Here is a 22996-nt window from a genome sequence, read left to right as displayed (position 1 = left end):
GCTTTATTTTGCAACAGAAGTAGTTGTATATAGCACATAAAGCATTTTTGAAACCAGTATTTAAATTTACATAGGATATGACGTTAAAAGAATACATTAAAATGGTTTGCCCATTTTCTTCATTCTAAGTATTGTTTTCTATTTTATGCACCTGAAATATGGCAGTTATTAAAATCGTGAATAAATACTATAAACCTAGTAGAATGCTGATACATCTGGAAACTATTTAATCTAAGAGGTTGAAAGAACTAGGGATATTTGATATGGAGACAGAAAGACTAAGAAAAACAAAACATTTTACAGATTAAAAATGTTCATCTTGGGGCTGGAGAGATGGCTCAGTGGTTGAGATCATTGACTGCTCTTCCAGAGGTCCCGAGTTCAATTCCCAGCAACCCCGTGGTGGCTCACAACCATTTGTAATGGGATCCAGTGCCCTCTTCTGGTGCGTCTGAAGACAACTACAGTGTACTCATATACAGAAAATAAATAATTCTTTAAAAAATGTTCATCTCAGAATGAAGGAGTTTCATTTTACTATATTTTTGGAAAATATTTGCCAAAGATTTAGATACAGACTAAAAAACTGCTCTCTGTTGCCTTTCCAATTACACAACTATCTTGAAGCTCATGTAATTGAAGTCTAGAACAATGGTTCTCAGCCTTGGGTTTGATCCCCACAGGGGCTGCATATCAGATATTTATTATGATTGATAGCAATAGCAATATTACAGTCATGAAGTAGTAGCAAAATAATTTTATGGTTGGGAGTGTCACCAAAACATGAATAACTGTATTAAAGGGTTGCAGCATTAGGAATATTGAGAACCACTGGTCTATAAGCTTTTATCTCAAATGTTTTGAAATTTTGTGGAATCTCTTATTCCTATGTTGTTTAGCATATAATAGTCATTAGGCTCTTTGGTTATTGAGTATTTGACATAGATTTATTGTTAGGTACAAAATACATGTTGAATTTTAAGGACTTAGGTTTTAAAAAGAATGTAAAATACTACATTTTAAAAATTTGAATGTATGCTGAAATAATACAGTATTTGCTAATGTCCTTTCCTAAAGATTTTCTACCTTTAAAAACAAGCCATTGTTATTTGTAAAAATTTTACTACTACTAGTTCTTCAAATGATTACTCTTTGAATACTGTTGACATTGTCGTGTGTCTTCTTTTTGTCCCAAACCAGCTTACCTATTTTTCAAGGCCCATTTTATCTAGTCTATAATTGTTCATAGTTTTTTTTTTTCCTTGAACTTGGTGTAAACTTTTCTCACTTGTTATTCTTTGTTAGACTTTTAAGTGCATTGTGTGCTAAATACTGGGACTATTAAAATCAAGAGAACATTCTCTTTATTTAATACATTTATATTATAATTGCAAACAAGAGGAAGATAGAGAATACCACTTGAGTATCGTGGGTGCTGTGATGAGACTGAATAGAGAATAGTGGAAGCAGAAAGGAAGGGAGCAAGCGAATTCTGTTATCGCCAGAACTGATAAAAGTTTTCAGATCTGAATAGGCGTTCAGTCGATTTCTGAGCCAGGGTGAATGACCTAGAACATTGAGAATTGAAAGAAAAGCAAATTCTTTATTGTGTTGTAATACTTGTACATGTCTTACATTGTTATTTGTTGTAGAGATAAAAGAACTGTATCATACCATTTTATATACTTACATAGGATCCTTAGTTACTAATAGTACTAAATAGAAATGGAAATATTTGTAGGACCTGATACAGTTGTGTCTGCCTTGTATGAAAAATGTGCAGGTTCTGTATCAGAATATGAAATAAAATTCTAAGGGTAGTAATGTTGGAAGAAAGGATTTTGTGTGTGTGTGTGTAAAAGTATTTAAGTTATTTTCTTTCTTTAGTGCTGGAGAATTAAACCCAGGACTGCAGTCTATGTATATTAAGCACTTAGCCATTGAACTAAATACCCTCAGATTATGAACATAACGTCATTTTTTAGCTTTTGCCCTTCAGAAGAAGTAACTTATTAATCTTAACCTTTAATATAAACTTTTATAAAACAGAATTTGGAAACAACGAAGTTAAGCCTACCTGTGGTTGAAGCACTTCCTACAGTTGATGTGCATGAAGATTCTTCCAGTGTAGTTGTAGGCAGTGAGAACATCGAAAATAGTTCCAGTTCATCTACCTCAGAAACGACTCCAGCCCCAAAGCTTGAGTAAGTCATTATGAAGGGATGAAGTGGGAGTAAAAGCAAACACAGCAAGTTAGAAACATTTCTTAACAAAATACCTTAATGTACTCATATTTGATATTTGGGCTTGATAGTTATAATTCATTGTATCAATGTCTTATTTGTGTATGTTGAATATAATCTTACTAGTGATCTTATTTATTCAGCTCAGTAGATGGATAGAATAGATTATGGCCTAGCCGTGAATCTCTGCATTGCATAGGTTCTACTTAGGAGAAATTGTACATTAAAAAGAATAATCTATATAGCTATTCAAAAATCAAATGTCATTTTCTTTCCATCAAGTGTTACTAGCATTCCAGTAATAGTCATGTTTTTGTGTGACTAGGTTCCTTTTTGTCACTTAATAACATTTGAAATACTTAAGTTATCCTTAGTTCTCTCAGTTCTGTGCTTCTGAGTTCCTTAAGTTGTAATGCAGAGAGTAAAGTCAAACACCCTCTCTTAATACTCATTAAGAATTTACTTTATTGTGAAAATTAATGATAGTAGGCATGTAAAAGAGTATTTGACTCAGAGTAAGAATACGTGCTACCTTATTGCCACTTTAAAAAATATTTTTACTGCAGCATAGTCAGGTTTAAATATCTGTATTCCTCCAGAATGTAAGGGACTGGGCTGATGGAGTTTTGCACAAAGATGGTATCATTTGGGAATGTTGCTCAGTTAAGGAAAAGGGAACAGAAAGCATGTCGAGAAAAGTCTAGATAGTATTTCAGAAACTAGTTAAGATCAGAATACTGCTTATCTGAACAGTATGTTCTTATTCTCCCATTTTGTTAAAAATTATTGATTTCTGAGTTCGAGGCCAGCCTGGTCTACAGAGTGAGTTCTAGGACAGCCGGGCTATACAGAGAGACCCTGTCTCGAAAAACCAAAAAAAAAAAGAATTTAAACATATATTAAGTCACTGGATTATCATTTTTTGTTTCCTCATTTAGTGAAATCGAAAAATCTGGTACTTTGTCTATAGCCAAGTTGGGTGAAACAGAGCCGTCTGAAGCTGACTGTGATGCTGGGGAGTCTCCTGATGCAGGCGCTTCAGTGGAACAACCTGCTTTTGTCAATCCACCGGAGAGGTGGGTAGGGATGGTCCTTTTAGCTGTAGTTCTTTTGGCTTCTATATCATGGTAGTATCTTTTTGTGTAGATCACCCAGTCTAACCTGCAACTTTATGGGTAACCCAGGCTTGCCTCAATCACAGGATCCTCCTGCCTCAGCCTTCCAAATGCTGGGAATAGAGGCCTTCACTACCACATCTGATTAGTGATAAGATTCTATCATAATCACAGTGTAATTTTTTTAAAAAGGTACTTGGTGCAAACTTCATTCTACTTTTATTACTGGAATTTTATCTCTTTGTGTTTCTGTTTAGGTGTTCCTTGTATGTGGTAATCATAACAATTGTATAAAAACTTGCTATCCAGTTAAAATATGTTTACTATATCTTTTGCTTTTAAATAGCCTTGTCGGCCAGCATATAGAGAATGTGTCATCTTCACATGGCAAAGAAAAAGTAACAAAATCAGAATTTGAATCAAAAGTTTCAGTGAGTGAACAAGATGACAGTGATCCAAAGTCTGCATTGAACGGTTCAGATACTTTAAAAAATGAGGTTAGTATGTGACTTTGGCTGGCTAGTTAGTACTCTGTTATGTAACGTACTTTAGTAGTGCAATCTTGAAAAGAATTGCTAAACATAATTTGTTATAAAAATTAGGGGTATTGGGCTCGAGAGATGGCTCAGTGGTTAAGAGCATCGACTGCTCTTCCAGAAGTCCTGAGTTCAATTCCCAGCAACCACATGGTGGTTCACAACCATCTGTAACGGGATCTGATGCCCTCTTCTGGTGTGTCTGAAGACAGCTACAGTGTAACTCATATAAATAAATAAATCTTTAAAAAAAATTAGGGGTATTAGTCAAAACTGATGAACTCTGCTTCTATGTATATTAAGTAGTTACTTTATGATGTTCTGACTAGTGTTGATGTATAAAGGTGTTCTGGAATGAATTATCTTGCGTTTTATATATAATTATATGACCTCCTGCCTACCATCAGATCTTTGGGACAATGTAAGTCAAATTCTGCTTAAGCAGTGTTTTTAATCTATATAGATGCCACAACCATTAAATTGAAGAATAACATTTAATTCAGTGAGAACAAATATATGCTGCTCAACTAGAATGTTATAAGGGCATATTTTTGGTTTCGTTACTTACATGCAAGGTACAACTGGATGCTAAACAACTGTCTTAACTATTCTTAAAATAAAGATGGATTTTATTATAGTGAAGTTGTCTTTACTCTTTCTAAAATCTACTTAAACTGCATAAAAGAGCTCAGTAAACAAAATTGTTGAGGAACTGTTACCCAGTAATTTAGGATCCCCCTCTAGTAAGAAATAACTAAATGAAAAAGGTTTTTCATCAACTTGAAAGCAAAATAATAGAATGAAAGAGTAATTTAAAATGCCAAGCACACCTTTTTATTTATTCCTTTTAGTTTGGGATGTTCTGTTCTTCTTCCTAAGTTGTATTACAGAGCTTTATACTATTCATAAGACTAGCTTTAATGCGTCTGTGGGCTTCCTAGACACACAGGGACTCAGTGTTTTGTAGTCTGGTGTTTTAAAAGGACTCATTTTAATTTTATCAGTTATCTAGCTCAAGAGTTGTTAAGGTTCAATTGTCCGATATCACATCCGTAAGTAAAAGTAGACAAACATTAAAACATGTCTCCTTTGAAGCTCTTTAAGTCTCAAATGTGAATTGAAGCTTGGCAGCCAGCTCAATTACTTGCTTTCAACTATTAGCCAACTACAGAACACAAGGCCTTAGACTGTGAGCCTGTGCTAATAGGTAGAAGAATGAAACTTTAATTAAATGTGTAGTTACTTCCTGAACAAATTAATATCCCAAAAAGGTTGTCAGAAATAACACGAGTATCCAGTTTAGAATAATTCTGCCCAGTTAAGTTCATGTACACAGTACTTTTCAAAATACTTCCATTTGTAGCAGTGCAGTAGAAATGGGTTTTATGGGTTTGTTTAGATTTCTTAATTGGTGAGTGAAACTTTGTTATCTGGATCTTAGAGTTATATGTTATTTTCTTTTGTTTTGGGAGGGGTTTTTATTATCTCAACCAAGTGAACTTTTGTAATTACTAAATTATTTACCAGAGTTAGTTCTTTAAATAAACTTTATTAATAAACATATTAAGTTATTGTTTTGTTTTTATAATGTACAAATTATTGAACCATGAAATGAATAGGTAAGTAAATTATTCTGCTTAAGAAAAAAAGTAGTGTAACTAGTTGGAGTTCCTCTTCAGACAGTGCTGTGATGCATTTGCTGATTTAAAAAAAATGTTTATTTTAGGACTTTGAAACAGTCTATAATGACATTTGTGCCTTCATTTAGCTTTGTACTCACTCAGTGTTGACTTCAGAGATTTGTTTTGTTAGTGCTTACAATTAATCATTTGAAGAATATTGAAGTTTCTGATTTCCCTGTATTAGAATTAGTGCGGCACTATGCAGTTATACACATTTTTACTGATATTGCACATGGTATGGAATTAGTGGGTATGTACGTCTTGCTAATACTGTATTATAAGACTCCTTCAGCAATCTGATAGATTCCCCATGATGCATTAGATATGTAACACTTTGCCCAGACTGTCACACTATAACCTTTATCAAATTGTTATTATTTGTATCTCTGATTTTCATAGCTTCTCATGATTATTTTATGATTGCATTTTCTTTTTGTTGAATTTATTGCTTCTACTCCTGTTGCTGCTTATTGATTTTCAGTTATTTGCATTCACTCATTCATTAGTTGAATGCACTGTAAGTACTTCACTCTCAAGGTTTGTTTCATCCAGCTTTCTGTCTTCATTTTATTTTTAAATTTCATATAACCAATGCACCAAGGTTTTAAAAGTAGATTCCATGCATCCTTTTTTTGTTGTAGATCCTTTTGCTACCATATAACACAATTTCTGTATTCTTTTAAAGCTTAAAGTCTTGGGGCTTTTAAAATGACATTTTAAATATCTACTTTAAAAATTTTTATGCATATGATATTTGTTACTAATTTTATAAAAACAATATGTTATATCTAAAATTATTATTTTGATAAGTAAGTATATCTTAGATTTATTTTAAGGTAATTGTGCCATAAGTATATTTACACACACACTTTCTCTTCCTCTGATTGAGTAATGAATTTGATTAGAATATAGCATTTTGCTTGCTTTAAAAATAAGTTATGTTTATATTACTAACAATTTTGTAGTGCTTAAAAGTTTCAGTTCTTTTATGTGATCTTGAATTCTTAAATCAATATTTCATTTTAAATAGTACTCACTATAAAATTAAATTTTTACTTAATGTTAAGCATTTGTGCTCACCTTCATTATTATTGTTTTTTCAAAGATTGAAATCTGTTCTTTTTGGTGGGGGGACATTTCTTTCAGAGCTCTGATTATACAAAACCAGGAGAAACTGACCCTACATCTGTCACAAGTCCCAAAGATCCAGAAGATATACCAACATTTGATGAGTGGAAGAAGAAAGTTATGGAAGTAGAAAAAGAAAAAAGTAAGAAAGCATTGAGATTCTCAATTTTTTAAAAAAATTATTTGAGGGGGTGGTTTAAAGATGCATTTTTCTCTTTCTAATTACAAAATAACATTTCTAAAAATTTCTTCAGAGATTTACCACATTGCTGCTGATTACACTACCAGTGTAATCTTGTGGTGTACAGTTTTAATATTAATTAAAATTTATTGTTAGAAATTACCTACTAATAGTAAAATCAGAAAGAGTACTAATATCACTCCCAGTGTATGGGGAAAAAACTTGGACATGGAAAGTTCAGTCAGAAAGCTTTAAACCTTTTGCATAAAAATTCTGAGATAAGAATTCTTGATGTTGGGGTTAGAAGTAGAAAAAATAAAACATGAAACCAATGAGGCTGTATTCTCATGGAAAATCTTTATGTTCTGTTATTCCATACCTCAGGAAATGTGAAGTTTTATTCTAGATACTTTAAAGCATTTTGAATTTTTTAGTTTGTTGGTTTTGAGATAGAATCTCTCTATGTAACTTTGGTTGGCCTTGACCTGTGCATACAGGCTGGCTTCAAACTCATGCAATCCTCTATGCATGGCATCTCAAATGCTGGGATTATGAGTATGTGCCACCATGTCTGGCTTGGATTTCTCAATGTATTTTAAAGCTATAGTTTTAGGAATTAAAACCTGTTCCTTTCTGGAAAGTAGCTTGTTACTTTTGAGATGATTGTGTTGCTAGGGGCCGAGGGTGTACTTTCAATCATAATCATCATATATGTGTTTATAATAAGGTTTGTCTACAGGTCAGTCGTTGCATCCATCTTCTAATGGAGGTCCACATGCCACCAAAAAGGTCCAGAAAAATAGAAATAATTATGCCTCTGTGGAATGTGGTGCCAAAATTTTGGCAGCTAATCCAGAAGCCAAGGTACTTAAAGTATATGTGTTGTGTTTTTCTTTAAAGAAAATTTAAGAAACTAGTGACTTTATTAAAAGTAGACATTGGTATGACAGTAAATATTACATTGTGAATTATTTTTTAACTTTACTAATTAATACAAGATTATGCTTTTAAATATTTTATAGTGTCAATTTTTTGTTATATTAGTTGATAAGATTACACCTTTAAAAAATAATTTAATAATCTGTATGGAGCTTTAAAAATAGCTAATGAAAATTTATAATGGCATTGTAAGTTTTAAAAGGACAAATTGATGTAAGGCTAATTTAATGCTATAGCCTTAATTGGTAAATTTTATTTTTTCCCCACAAGTAGTCTAATCTTAGGCTCATCTTAAAAGTCAATGTGCAGGAATTCCACAACATTTTAGAACTGAAATATTTTTAAACTGCTTTTCTTTATTTTCTTTGCCACTTGAAATAGAGCACATCTGCTATTCTTATAGAAAATATGGACCTTTATATGCTGAATCCTTGCAGCACTAAAATTTGGTAAGTAATTAAAATTTTACAAAGTATATTTTATATGTGAACATCTTTTTTGGGGTAAGGTTGATATATTTCTGTAATTTAATAAGCTTTTATGATTGATGAATATTGATAGTACTCCCGAATATTGATAGTACTCCCAAATTAAGAACAAGATGCCTTTTCTTTTAAGGAGATAGAAGTGCTAACAGTGACAGGTCTAGTCAGAAATACTGGTGGACAGGTTGTCTACAAAGAGCTAGATATAAAGGAGAATTCTTAGAAGAGGTTATTTCTGGGCTGAATCTTAAAGGACACATAGGAAGTAGCAGACAATGGAGTCACTGCGTTTTAAGGACCATATTTCTTCTGGATTACTGTGTAGAAGCAGTTTAGTTGTGACAAGAAGGTACAATTAGAATAGTGAGATGATAAGGCTGGAGCATTAATCTAGCTGTCTAGCTACAATAAGACCATTTGATACTGTATGTACTCAGCTTGACAATGTGCATGCATCTCTCTCTCTCTCTCTCTCTCTCTCTCTCTCTCTCTCTCTCTCACACACACACACACACACACACACACACACAGAGACACAGACACACACACACATTTGCATGATGTACTTGTATGTGGAGTACATGTTTGCTTGTGTGGATGGAGGCCTGATATGTCTTCTTTGAGCACTCCATTTTCCATATTGAGGCAGGGTTTCTCAGTTGAACCCAGAGTTTGCTGATTCCACTAGTCTCATTAGCTGGCCTGCTCCAGGAATTTTCTGGGATTACTGGCAGCTGTTCCACTCACTCAGCTTTTGCCTTGGTGCTGGGGATCTAAATAGTTTTTGCAAGCACTTTCCAGTTGAACATTCTCCAGTTTTACAGTTTTTTAAGTTTTATTTTAAAGACAGGTAGGCTAGCATTTATGAAGAAGTGGCATTATCTCATTAGCATTTCAAGAAAGCTTGTCTTCAAAGAATGACCTCTACAAGAAAATGCAGTTGAAGCAGAGAAATGAGATGGAAGACTGTTGTCATAGCTTCAGTCTGAAATCATGACCTTGAGATAAATAATTTCAGTTTGGGTACGGAAGAGAGGAATATATCTGAAAGAGATTTAAACAGGTAAAAACGACAGTGCTCAGTAATTAGGAATGTAGAAGAGAAAGCCATCTAAGAAATGCTGTGTTATTTTGGTCTCACTGCTTTATAAATCTTAGACTAATGAATTCTGTGGACATAGGAACAATTTATAGGGGAATTAATACACTTATTACACTGTTTTATTTTTTAAAAAGTTCATGTTTAAAAGTTTAAAAGCCAGTTGAGGGAGTTGGAGAGCTAGCTAGCTCAGAGGTTAGGAGTGCTTACTGTGTTTTAGAAGACCCAGGTTTGGTTTCCAGCACCTACATGACAGGTCACAAACATCTGTAACTCCTCTTTGGACTCTGTGGGAAACAGGCAAAAGTAGTGTACATACATATATGTAGGCTTATATGCATGGTTGTGTTGCAAGCATTTTACCAACTAAGCCATCCTCCAACTTCTTTATAGTGTCTTTTAATAAAACTTTTAACTTGATTTTGGTATCTTTGATTTTTTTTTTTTTTTTACATTGTATGTAGGAAGAATTCATTCTCCGTTTGGTGGTTTTCCTGTTGGGGTAATTTTTTATTCAGTAATTCATTCTGTTTCTTAACTTAAAAACCTTTATTATAAAGTTCCCTTTCACGCACTTTTGTTGCAATGCTGCTCTTCATTGGTCAGTTTATTATTATTTGTGTCAGTGCCACAATTTAGTTTTACAGACCTTCGTATCTAATAGGGCAAATTTTTGTACATTAGAACTTTTTGATTTTTTTTTTTTGCCTCTGATTACTATTATTTTTAGACTTGTTGCATTCCTGATTTCCATATGGAGATTTTATTTGAGATTGTATAGAATCTTTAAATGACAGATACTTATTATTTATTACGAATGTTTTATTACCAGTAAAATAAGGTTCATCCTTATTGTTTAACATACTTAACCTTTTCCATGGAGGGGAGATGGGAGAGGGGAGAAATGTATTTCTTTTCTGAAATGTATTCCTCAGCAGTTTTTTATTACTATTGTAAGCACTTCTTTCAAACTGTTACATATAGAGATGCATTTGACTTATACATTTATATGTATTTATATATATGTAATGCACATATATATATAACTACCTCTTTGTATTTTTTATTGCTAATAGTGTTCCTATAAAATAATACTTCAAAAGTTTCTAATTTTCCTTATCACATTTTACCTTTTTATTAATATGGTGATCCATCCTTGAAAACTGTCGAATAAAAGAATGACATTTTCAACTCATTACATATTTTAAAGATGCTAACTTTGCACCTTTATTATTATTATTATCATTATTAAAGTTTTTGATGTCTTCGGAGTGTTTTGCCTGCATATATGTCTGTGTACCACATATGTGCTAAGTGTCCTAAGTAAGGCCAGAAGAGATCTCCTGGAACTGGAGTTAACCTGAAAGTTATAGTTGACAGTTGTGGTTATAACCCATTATCTAAAACCATAAAACATAAAATCTGTGATAGAAAACCATATTCTAGCTACAGCTTAGGAGGTTCTGTTATTAAAAGAAAAAAAATGTGAAATACTCAATTAGTATCTGCTAAGTGATTCTGTAGAGATAATATCTTTGCAGTTTATGAAGACAGATGTAATTGTCTAATGAAGTATCTGAGCCAGAGTAAGCATTGATAAATGTTACTTGGCTCTCTTCTTCACCTTTCTCTGAAGCCTGATTGGTTTTTTTGTTTGTTTGTCCTATTTTTCTCCAAAATTAGACAGTTACTTTTAATATCTTTGATTTTATTTGGATCTGGCAGTATCACTCAGCATGTCAGGAAAGCACTTGACAAGCATGGTAACTTGAGTTCAGACTCCGGAGCCAACATGGTCAAAGGGGAGACCTAACTCTCCTTCCTGCAAGTTGCCTTCGAACTGTCCACACATATGCACACTGAATTAATCAGTGAATGAAAATTAAATTACATTTGATGAAAAAATTATTTAAAACAGATTAGAATGCTGTCCATGAGTTTCTTTTTTCATAAATGTGATGCTATATACAGTTTTTGTGTCTGTGGAAACATATTGTTATTATAATATTTTTTACTAAGTGGTCATATGTGATAACATCTTACCATCAGTAGGGTTCACATAATTCTGTCTGTCTGTCTGTCTTTTTCTTTAAATGATAGGAATTGAACCATGGGCCTTAATCTTAATGGACATTAGTTGTTTCATTGTCTGGAAAGACAATTTTTAATCCTTTTGGATGAATATATAAATTGACATTTTTACTTTTTCTTAGTAACCTTTGCAAAATGTTAATACAAGGGTGAACATTTGGGACAGTTGTTGTTGTCAGATAATTTTAAAGAGATATTTTCATAGTCGCTATGTATAAAGATTTTTGTTGGTATATAACATCACAGGATGTTTTTAGTAAAATCATTTCATTAAGAAAAGAAAAGAACATCATAGGAACAACTATCAATGTTCTTTTCTTGCCACTAGATAATGTTTGTCCTGATTAAAGCGTTTTATCAGTAGATACATTAGATTACAAATACTACTCCTTTGTTACATTTTAGTAACTTATGAATGTCTAGTTTATACAGATGTTTTGATATGAACTGCTTTGGTTGGTTTATGTAAATATCTTATTTTCTTTTTGTAGGTTTGTTATTGAACTTTGTGAGCCAATTCAAGTGAAACAATTTGATATTGCAAATTATGAATTATTTTCTTCTACTCCCAAAGACTTCCTGGTTTCTATCAGTGACAGGTAAATTCTTAAACTCTTATCTTAGCTCTTGTGATACTTAAACATCACAACTATGCTATGTTATTCTCTTATAAACTGAAGACACAGTTAGGGGATTAGTTTGTATATATCACATGATTTATTGTTTGGGAGAAGCAGGATTCCAGTCTAGAACTATATGACTTCGCAGTTATTTTAATCATGGTTGTTGCTTTCAAACAGTTCTTTTAAGTATATTAAAAATGTTCATATATATGTATAAGTGCTTCATTTTATATCACAATGTATGTTTTTGGTGAAGTGTTTAAATATTTTTTTACTTGCATGATTGAATCCTAGATTTCCTTTTAAAGGAATTAACTATGGAAGATGTCTGTTTAAATATGGTCATGTGTTTTCTAACCTGCTTTCTACTAGTACTGTAGTCATGCCTCTCCTCAGCACATCCTGTCACTGCTTGTGTGTAACAGTCTCTTCGTCTCCCCCCCCCCCCGTGTCTCGCGGCTACTTTTGTTCCTCAAACCCTGAAGCTGCCTTGCTTCTACTTTTCTCTTTCCTTGTCTTCTGCTTGTTAATGTGAGTTTTCAAGTAACTCTTTCCTAGTGAAGTGGAACTCAAGGCCTGTTGTATTTAGATGAGAAGAAAAACTGTACATGATAAATTTATTTTTACGTTTTCTAGATATCCCACAAATAAATGGATTAAGCTGGGTACTTTCCATGGTAGAGATGAGCGGAATGTCCAAAGTTTCCCTCTGGATGAACAGATGTATGCAAAATATGTGAAGGTAATCTTTATACATATAAAACTATGTTCTGTAATGAAACTATTCTAGTTATTCACTCTGCTCACTTAGGAATCAGAGAAACAAAGAGTCCTAGCATAACACTAAGTAAATACTTCTTACTAGACTATCTTATTTTATAGACAGCTGTTTTTCTGGCATTTTTATATTCTTGGTAATCTAGACCAAACTATTTATTTTTGGCTCTAATAAACCCCAAGTTACAAGTCTTGTTTTTGAGTTTTGCTCTTTCTTTTGACTCAGAGTCTTATGTAGCTCACCCTGGCCTCACTCAGCAGGTACCGCTGCCTCTGTGTGTGAAGTAGTCATGCACCACTGTGCTCAGTATGCGTTAGAACTGTAAATTGTCACCTACCTGGTATTGTGTTCTATTTTGAAACTTAAAACATTGCTGCCATTGGAATCTTTTAAGTAGGTCTGATTTTTTTAAGTTCATTAAAATCTTATTCCTAGATAGTTGATTCAATTTTGTTACCCATTTACTTAGGATTCTCCCTTTTTACAATTAAATGAAACATTACACCCATTTAGCAGTTTCAGATAAAACTTTAGACACTTTAAATATTCCCATTGCTTACTGCACCAACTGTTACTCAAGTTGAATTTCTATGAATAATCTATGGACGTTTCTGTGCCTCTTTCCTGAACCCTTTTTTCTTTAATAGAAAATAATGGACACATCTTAAAATACCATGCTGTTAATAATAAGGCCTTTTGGAATTGCAGAACTTCTAATTTCTGTGCTTTCTTTAAGTTGTAAGAATTTATAGCTACTTGATTTTGTCTTCTGGGATTTTGCTCTCTCTTTTTAAAGCATGAATTAAATTGATTTCTACAAATGGGTAAACTTGTAGTATTCCTAATTTCAGTATGAAAGTGCTGGATTCTATATTGAAAATGCAGTTGATATTCTCAGTGGAAAAATTGCCATGTAAAACTCCCCGCTTGTTTCTTTTATGGAGAGAAGCCATAGAATGTTTATGAACTGCTTTATTTGGGAAAACCCACTTTAGTAGAGACATGTCAAAAAGCCACTTGCTTGTAGTAATGAATGCTATATATGCATACAAATTCTTACCTGGGTATCTGCTCACCTAAAGTAACTAAATATAAATATACAAGTTACTTTTTAAAACTTGCATTTTGTAAGTAAAGCAGTTGTATTAGTTATATATGAAATAATAGAATACCAGAACTTATGCCTTCCCTGAAACACATTGGATACAATAATTTAAAACTACCAGAAAAACTTAATAAACTAATTTGTTTATTAATATATACATTTATCTATAGATAAATACACTTTGCATGGCTGTAATATTTAACACAAGACATGGTTTCTGGAAACCACCATTTTAGAATCTTTTTTTATCTAACAGGTGGAAAGTAAATGCATTTAAAGATTATTCCACTTTATTAGCTTAAAGCTAATCTATTACATGTATTTAGATTGTGCTTTTCGGTTGTTATGGTAAAAAAAATGGGAATTATGGTTTTTGGTTCTGCATAGAATTAGGAGTACTACAATCTTATCTGCCACAGTGTGTTGCTTCTACACTTCATACATGTGGGTTGCAGATACTTGTTACTTATGGCATGTGATCCAGACTTTGCAACTGATTCCTTTTTCTTTTCCTTTCTCCTGCTTCAGATGTTCATCAAGTACATAAAGGTTAGCAACCTTCTCTTTTGCAATATTGAATAACAGACCATGGCATATTAATACACTGCAAAGATAAAAAAAATAGTCCCAAAGCTTTATAAGTATTGATTTTGGGGGCAATGATTGTGTTTTTAGAAATGCTATCCTGAGAAGACTAAGTATGCTAACCTTATAGGTGCCCTGCCGGCTTCCAGTTCATGTACTTCTGTTTTTTAGGTGGAGCTGGTATCACATTTTGGATCAGAGCACTTTTGTCCGTTAAGCCTAATAAGGTAATGCAAAATGAGTATTTCCTGCTGTTTATTTTACAAGTGATATAGAAAACCTTAATGTTTTTAAAGTGAAGAGATAATTTTCTCTTATGTGAAGTTAATGCTGTAGAAATATAAGGTATTAAGCCTCCAAATTGAATGTGATTTGAAAAAAAAAAGTCAAGATAATCTGAAACATAAACCTTATATTTTAATGTTCTTTTACCTTACTTTCTGTTTTATTTTACTAATAATACATAGAAGCACAGATTGATAGAAAATTGGTCATTATATTTCTAAATGCTTTTAAGTTAATTATATTTATGGAAGTAGTGAAAAAATAAATGTAAGAAATATTTATTTTGAAGGGCAAAAGCTAGTGGTCCATCAGACGTTACCCTGATCAATGTGACATTTTGCTCATGTATTGTGAAGAGATGAGCCTTAGTAACTTATATTTTAATGAAACCTGTAATCAAATTGTTACTAGGGTTTTCGGTACTAGCATGGTGGAAGAATATGAAGAAATTGCTGACTCCCAGTATCAGTCAGAACGTCAGGAACTATTTGATGAGGACTATGGTAAGTGATTTTAAACAGATGACTAGCAGGATTTTTTTTTTTAATTAATAGTAATGGGTGAGTCATAGATGGTTTAGCCTGTTTTAAAAATGTATTTTTTACATTTGAGTTCTGTGAGTTCTTTGCAACTGGAACTCTTCTTTTGTAATACCAATGCTATAAATTATGAATATATCTCAATTCTGGGTCCAAGAATCTGTTAAACTCAGAAAATACTGAAGCAACAGAAGAAAATATTGATTCTATTCATTTGCCTTGAGCCTTGGTGCAAGCACATGAAGATCTGAGTCTTTTAAAAGCTCTTTTGAGTCAGAAGGGAGGGGGGAAGTTTTATGCTGGCTTCTTTATTTGATCAAAATGGTATAAACCATAGCTTTAAGAATTAAAGGGTTTTTTTTGTCTTTTTGCAAAAATACAAAATAGGTATTTGCTAAAGTTTGGGAAAGTGTATAGTTTAATATTTTTGGTTAGCATTAATATATTGTCCTTGATTTATACCTGTAAGGCTTCTGAGCCTCCTTATGTAAATGTGTCTTAGGTTTATATTCATCATTTACTATATAATGTTTTATATGTAAGTTGACTGATAAAATACAGGAACTTTTAAATGCTGTTATTAGAAATCATTTTTTTTTCTTCTGTTAAAACAGATTATCCTCTGGATTATAATACTGTGGAGGATAAATCCTCAAAAAATCTTCTTGGTTCTGCTACAAGTGAGTATTTGGAGGTTTCCTATTTATACCGTTAAAGTCTCAGTCTCTCTTGTTCTCTTTCTAACAGGCTATTTGTTGTAGTATAGTTTAGGATGCTTATACTCCCAGTATTGACCTGTTTTAGCTTTGAAAGGTACTTATGTGGAAGTGGAATACAGTAGGTAAAAAGCAGGAAAATGTAAGCATGGGATGGAATCAGATTTGTACAGTATAATCAGTCTCTACAGTAAAGATAGGCCTATGAATTTCTTGGAGAAAAATTAAGAAAGCATCACATGCGTAAATTCGTTGTGAATGAAGGCTTGGTAATCTGTGCATATGCCTAGTTTTCTGTTTAATGGTAAAATATCAAAGTTGTTTCCAGAGTGCTAATAGTACCAATACAATAAACTGTTGTCAGTGAAAAAGTGACTAAAATACCTACTTGGTGGTTTAGTTTGTTGTTCTTCCAAATTAGTGTGAATATAGGGGTATGCTGGCTAAAGATAATTCTAGAAAAATACTACCCAACTGGAACATTATTTTTTTGTTAATACATTAATTACTGAATAGCTAGAGATTATACAAGTGTGTATACAAGCTGTCACCATGTATGTGGAATTGAGTCACTTTCTTTTTATTGTCTCTTTTCTCCATCTCTTTTCTTCATGGAGGATTGTAAGTTTTAGCAGCCTCCTAGGAATGAGAATAAGAGTGTTAAAATACCTGCTAGAGGAGAGGCCATTATGTAATGTTCCTTTCTTTCTTTTTTTTTTTTGATTTTTTGAGACAAGGTTTCTCTGTGTAGTCCTGGCTGTCCTGGAACTCAACCAGGCTGGCCTCGAACTCAGAAATCCGCCTGCATCTGCCTCCTAAGTGCTGGGATTAAAGGCGTGCGCCACCACCGCCTGGCTTAATGTTCCTTTCTTAATAGTTCATTATACTTCATTTATAGTCACTGGTTTTGTTTTCTTTCACATGTTAGGAAAGCACTGTAGCATTTAGCTACAACCCAAGCCCCTGGTGCTAATTTTTGGCTTTTTAAATTTGGACAACTACTTTCAACTAGGACCTGTTGTTATTTTTATTGCTGATATAAAACTAGTGCTGTGGTGAAAAAATGAGATTTTTGTGTTATATATCTGGATTTTGCTATTATTTTCTTAAGTATATATTTTTATATGTTATATAATAATCATTATTCTTAATGACATTGAGCTACTTCTAAGGAAACACCTTTTTCTTTTCTTTTTTTTAACATGGAATTAGATCCAGACTAAACTGTCTTTAGCTTCTGATGGTTACCAGAAAGGAGGGGACACAATAGGGAGGTAATTTCTTACCATAGATTTAGATAAGGGGAAGTCCTATCAATATTCAGCATTTTACTTTTTCTTCCTATGAGATTAGTTTGTAGATGCCATTAAAACATAGTTATATGTCAGTGTAGGACATTTCCCTACTTGTAGTCTTTTTTCTGACTGTATACTGTTACATAATATATACAGAGGATTACTTTGGTCCAAGTATTTTTTGTCTTTCTCCTTGAGAAATGTGTTTTTTTGCTAACACCTTTTTCTTTTTTTCTTTTATGGGTTTTGATGGGCAGTCCATTTACCTTTGAGTGTTCTGTGTGTTGAAAGAATTTGCATAGTGAAATGATCGGGACAGGGAGATGTTACTTGCTCTGTAGTATGGAAAATAGCTTTTGAAATGACATATACCTCTTTTTTATGATACATGGGTTTTTTCCGTTTATTCATTCACTCATTTATTGATATGCTTCTTAAGGTTTCAAAACAAGAGGTAGTGAGAAGAAAGCATTACTTTGCTGTCAAGAAATTTACTGATCTAACCTATATAGTCTCCTGAAAAATTAGTGGTGCTTTTGAACCCGACTTAGCCACATTGTCTGAGATAGGATAACCAATAGTGTAAGGAATGCATACATGTATAGAATTAGTCTAAATAACCAATGTCTGACCATAGAATGTCTCAAGTTTGGCAGTTCAAAATGAGCTTGACTTTGGGCTCCTTTGGAACCCAGCACTTTGGTACTGGAAAGCAGAGCTAGGGCAAGCACTCTGCACTGCACTCTGCACTGTTGTTCCCGCTTTTTAGATGTTTGAAACATCTGTGTAGGCCAGGTAGCTTCAAATTATCATCTTTTTGCCTCTACTTCCTAAGTGTTGTGATTAGAGGTATATATCAACACAAACGTTGCCCTTTATAAAATTGTGTGCATAGTCTCTACAAGACAGAATTTTGTAATTTTAATCTTTTTTTTTTTTTAAATATTTATTTATTTATTATATGAATACACTGTAGCTGTCTTCAGACACACCAGAAGAGGGCATCAGATCTCATTACAGATGGTTGTGAGCCACCATGTGGATGCTGGGATTTGAACTCAGGACCTCTGGAAGTGCAGTCAGTGCTCTTAACCACTGAGCCATCTCTCCAGCCCTGTAATTTTAATCTTAATAAAAACTTCTTTTCCCTTTTTCTATTGAGAGCGTATTTAGTATCTTTTAATTGATATTATTGGAGCCAGAAATATTTGACAGTTTATATTTCAGAATATTTGCATATGCATAGTGAGACATCTTGAGGATGAGATACAAGTTTAAACATGAAAGTCTTATTTCATAATTTATACACATAGCTTGAAGGTATTTTTTAATTTAATTTTTTACTTACTGACTTTGCATGCTTGAAGATAATTATATACAGTATTTTTAATGTGCCTGAATTTTGATTTATAATCTATCATATGAGGTCATATTTAAAATTTTCTACTTTTGGACCTGTTAGTGCTCAAAAAGTATATTTTAAAGCATTTTGGCTTTCATGTCAGGTGTTAGAGTTATGTAGCTTTATAGAATAGTTTTTTTTTGAGTTTTATAGCTTAACCTATAGTTAGTATTCACAGGAAGTATACATCACCAGAATGGATACATACATACATACATACATACGTACGTATGTACATACATACATACATACATACATGCTTAAATACTATATATCTAGACATGCTTGTTCCTAGGTAATTTAACTATCACCAAAGGAGATAGAGCTGTCTTACAGCAGCATGTATGCATGCCTATTCAGTCTTCTAACTCCTGCTTGCTTTCTTGAACTAAAACATGTAAATCTTTTTCATCAATAGGAATTCTCCCTATCACTTCTACTTCACTTGGATTTTGTCTTGTGGAATTTTCAGATGGCTATCTACTTTGATATTCTTATAAGCTTGTCTTTTCTTTTAGATACATGTTTAAGACAAATGCAGTTTTTAAATCAACATATTTTTAGGAAAATAATATATGTGTAGCATGTGGTCCTACAAATAGAAAGTAGAAATGATTATCCAGAGGGAACTGAGAGCACATAGAAGGAGTGGTATTTTGGTTGGTTTATCTTGGCATATTGAAAAATAGACAAAAACTTCTCCATCTCTGCATCCTAGACAACTTTTGTTTTCTGTAGCCAAAGTGCCATTGGTGTACTGAAAGATTCAACCATAATGTAAAGATGTTTGGTCCCTAGGAGTCTTTCTTTCCAAAGGATTAATGTGAGATGAATAACTTTCTCCACTCAGAGAAATGAGGGAATACTTAATCCAGTGTGGAGTTGTGTTTGACATTACTATTTACCCATTCTAAAGGGATTCTGTGAATGTAGAACAGTCAGAATAGACTGTTCACAAAGTTGCTTTGTCTCAAAAGACCAAAAAGAAACAAATTATCTTCTATGAACTTAAGGAAATTGTTTCTTTTCATTAGATGAACTAAGAAAATAGAAATCTTCCAAATTTTGCTTTTGTTACCAAACCATCACCTAAAATGATGACAAATAGGATTTTAAGATATAGAATATTATGTCTTCTTACTGTGGAGTTAGTGATAAAATTAAGTTTCAAATAACACAAAAGACAAGTTCTTTATTCAGATTAACATAGGTTTTGACTAATTGAATAATGATGACTTAAATCGGAAATCTTAAGTACAAGTTTACTTTGAATACAAGAGAATATAAACTATAGATTAAAAGTTTTGAGTTTTGTAACGCAGCAGCTTTGCCTGAACTTTATTTAGACGGTAGTATAAGCAGAAGCTCATGTCCAGTAGTATTATTGGCGTTCAGAGTAGGCTTATAAAGAAGCAGTTTCCATTCCTGATTTGCAGGTTTGTGAAGTGATTGCTGTTACTGTTCCTGTCATTACCTCAGGTGAACCGTCTTAGCCTGAGAAAAAATCCAGGGCTGTACTTTTCTGTTCATCAGATTGACACATCTAAGGGCAAGACGTTTGAAAGTGGCAGCTTTTGTGTTATTCTGATGACTCTAAACGAAGTACTGAAATTTTCATATTCAGATAAAGCCACAGTTATGTGCATTTCAAAATTACTGTACTTGGAATCCTCTTTCAAACAGTGAAATTTTCCCCTACCCTACATACACATTTACAGAATTGGGTCTGTGTGACCATGCTTTAGAGCTTTGCATTTTACATCTTTGTTTTTTCATTGAAAGTATCATGCAAAATCTATGAGACAGTTCTATCTGGAGACTAAGACAGGAACTTGGGAGGCCTACAGTACAGCCTCTGCCCATTCTTTGTGCTTTAATACAAATATGTGATAATGAAAAATTGATGTCAAATGACAGTTCAAGGTAGACTGAGGAAATTCTCTGAAATTATGATATATTACTAGGATATCCCCCTCAACTCCTATCACCAATTTCTCATGGATTTCTGCCGTTCTGTGATTCTTATGTATTCAGAGATGTCTTTATATAGAAATGGAGGCTTGTGCCTTTGTTAGTTAAATGTCTCCACTGGGTGCAAAAAACAAGCAAACAAAAACAAACAGAAAACTCAAAACAACCAAGTTGCAAATTGTTCTACCTATTAACCCCAGTTTTGACTTTGACTTTTAAAAATCTCTTAACCACAAAAAGATACTGGGCGTTATATAACCCACACTAATGTTTGCCTAATTAGTTTTAAACATCATCAGGGAAATTTAATTATGTGTGTTACCAATTTATGTGACTGATAGATATTATATGACAATATAATGCTATATAATTAATTAATAGTAGAATTTTTCTACTTTTCCTTGGATACCAGTCTCCCCACTTTATTTTTATCTATAACCACTCACTTAGAAAATTATTTTGTCTAATATAAGTTGATTTTTTTTTGTTTTAAACTATAGAACCTTCTTAAAAAAATTTGAAATGCGAATTTTGATCATTTTATGTCCTCCATATTCTAATCCAGGCTATATGTTGAACTATAATTGAATTTTGTAATGTGTTAAAGACAGTATTTAGTAAAAGGTAGGAGGAAGTTTTATTTAAAAAAAAAAAGAACTATTCAAAATTCCCTCTGAACTTTAGAATTTCAACTTACTCTGGCTAAAATCTATATCCTATATTAGACTTTGATAGGAAATAAAAGATATCTAGTCAAAAGAAAATGGCTAAAAGACCTTTATATGGGTCTTTTAAAAATTACATTAATTATTTTAATGAGACTCTTTAGGTATATTGGTATTGTTTTCTGATTGAATTTTGTTTTAGATGCCATTCTAAATATGGTGAATATTGCTGCTAATATTCTGGGAGCAAAAACTGAAGACTTGACAGAAGGTACCTAATCATTTTATGGGTCTTTAAAATAGCTGGTCTTTAAAATAGATGGAACCTTTAAGTTAGAAAAAGGGAGAAAAAAACCTAACAAAATAGACTTTTCATTTAGAAATGAAGAGACCATTGAAAATAACTTAGCAATCTTGTATTAGCTATTGTTTATTGAATTTCACACTTTTTTTTAAATGAAAGAACTTCATCTACATAAATTTCATGAATTGATCCTTGTCCCTCCAGATGCCTCACCCGCCCTGTTAGAATTGATTCAGCCCAGGATATCATATATGCTATATAAGTGCTCTTTTTTATTTTCATTCAAGGTCTCATGAAGTTGCCATGCTGGCCTTGAACTTAACAGTGCTCCTATCTTAGTCTTGTTAGTATCTGGGTGGGACCAGGTGCTCCCGCTTGCCCTACTGAGATATTTGATTCTTCCTAGCCATGACAGTAATGATTCTATGCCCTTATCTTTTTATTGAGAATTTGAAGTCCTAGTGGTGCTTTATATTAGCTTTCCTTTTGTATAGCAGATATATCAATATATTAGGCCATTTTATTTTCTTTAGAGAATGGCAAATATCAATTAGTAAAGAGTAACAAATGATGCCTTTTAGTTTTTGAAAACCACTAAGCCAAGTATAAGCTTCAGAGTTATTTATTTTACTTCCTCATTTTCCAATAACTTTGGTCTAGAAGCATATTAATCATGTAATATTATGCAAAATTTATAATACCAAATAAGGAATAATGTTCATTCTTTATAGTTGTGATCATGTGCAGTCATGTCTTTCTAAGAGAACTTAGATTTAAAAGAAAAAAATCTCCTCATGAGCAAATGTATTTGACCTTTTCCTTCTGCCCTGAGAGACTAAAACTCTTTATTTGTTATAGTAAAATACTTTATGGTACAGGTTTTAAACATTGAACTCAATGTGGGCATCTTTCTTAAAATAGGAAATAAAAGTATATCTGAGAATGCCACTGCCACAACTGAACCTAAAATGCCTGAGTCAACTCGTGTTTCAACTCCTGTTCCATCACCTGAGTAAGTTATGCTGCGACAATAGATTTCTGTTAAAACAGAGCAGAGTGTATTAGAAATTGGAAGAAAAGAGCTTGCCATCTGTATATAGTCATCTTTATGAGAGCCCAAATCAAAGGACAGACATTCCTACAGCTGCTCTGGATACCTTTCAGTTGCTTCTTCTCTTTTGTGTATATGTGTATTAAAAACACACTATTCCAGACCAGCCATTTGTTTT

The 22996-nt window shown here is 32.8% G+C and overlaps 1 protein-coding gene across 4 annotated transcripts in view; it reads left to right on the top strand.

Moving 5' to 3' along the window:
- The window catches only part of Suco (SUN domain containing ossification factor), a 55253-nt gene that overhangs the window by 13751 nt on the left and 18506 nt on the right, over positions 1 to 22996 (top strand). The window contains exons 4-17 of one of the 4 annotated variants that reach the window (XM_028759503.1): positions 2050 to 2204; positions 3182 to 3319; positions 3705 to 3855; positions 6723 to 6846; positions 7625 to 7749; positions 8206 to 8273; positions 11991 to 12098; positions 12759 to 12864; positions 14534 to 14554; positions 14762 to 14817; positions 15287 to 15378; positions 16029 to 16094; positions 21666 to 21734; positions 22689 to 22779. In XM_028759503.1, the coding sequence (XP_028615336.1) occupies positions 2050 to 2204; positions 3182 to 3319; positions 3705 to 3855; positions 6723 to 6846; positions 7625 to 7749; positions 8206 to 8273; positions 11991 to 12098; positions 12759 to 12864; positions 14534 to 14554; positions 14762 to 14817; positions 15287 to 15378; positions 16029 to 16094; positions 21666 to 21734; positions 22689 to 22779 (1370 nt within the window). Of the gene's footprint in view, positions 1 to 2049; positions 2205 to 3181; positions 3320 to 3704; positions 3856 to 6722; positions 6847 to 7612; positions 7750 to 8205; positions 8274 to 11990; positions 12099 to 12758; positions 12865 to 14533; positions 14555 to 14761; positions 14818 to 15286; positions 15379 to 16028; positions 16095 to 21665; positions 21735 to 22688; positions 22780 to 22996 lie in introns of all 4 variants that reach the window. The other 3 variants (XM_028759493.1, XM_028759517.1, XM_028759510.1) reach the window with 3 other exon arrangements.

This window comes from Grammomys surdaster, unplaced genomic scaffold (genome assembly GCF_004785775.1).
Source record: "Grammomys surdaster isolate TR1022 unplaced genomic scaffold, NIH_TR_1.0 130, whole genome shotgun sequence".
NCBI lineage: Eukaryota > Metazoa > Chordata > Mammalia > Rodentia > Muridae > Grammomys > Grammomys surdaster.
This window is presented reverse-complemented; position numbering and strand designations above follow the sequence as displayed.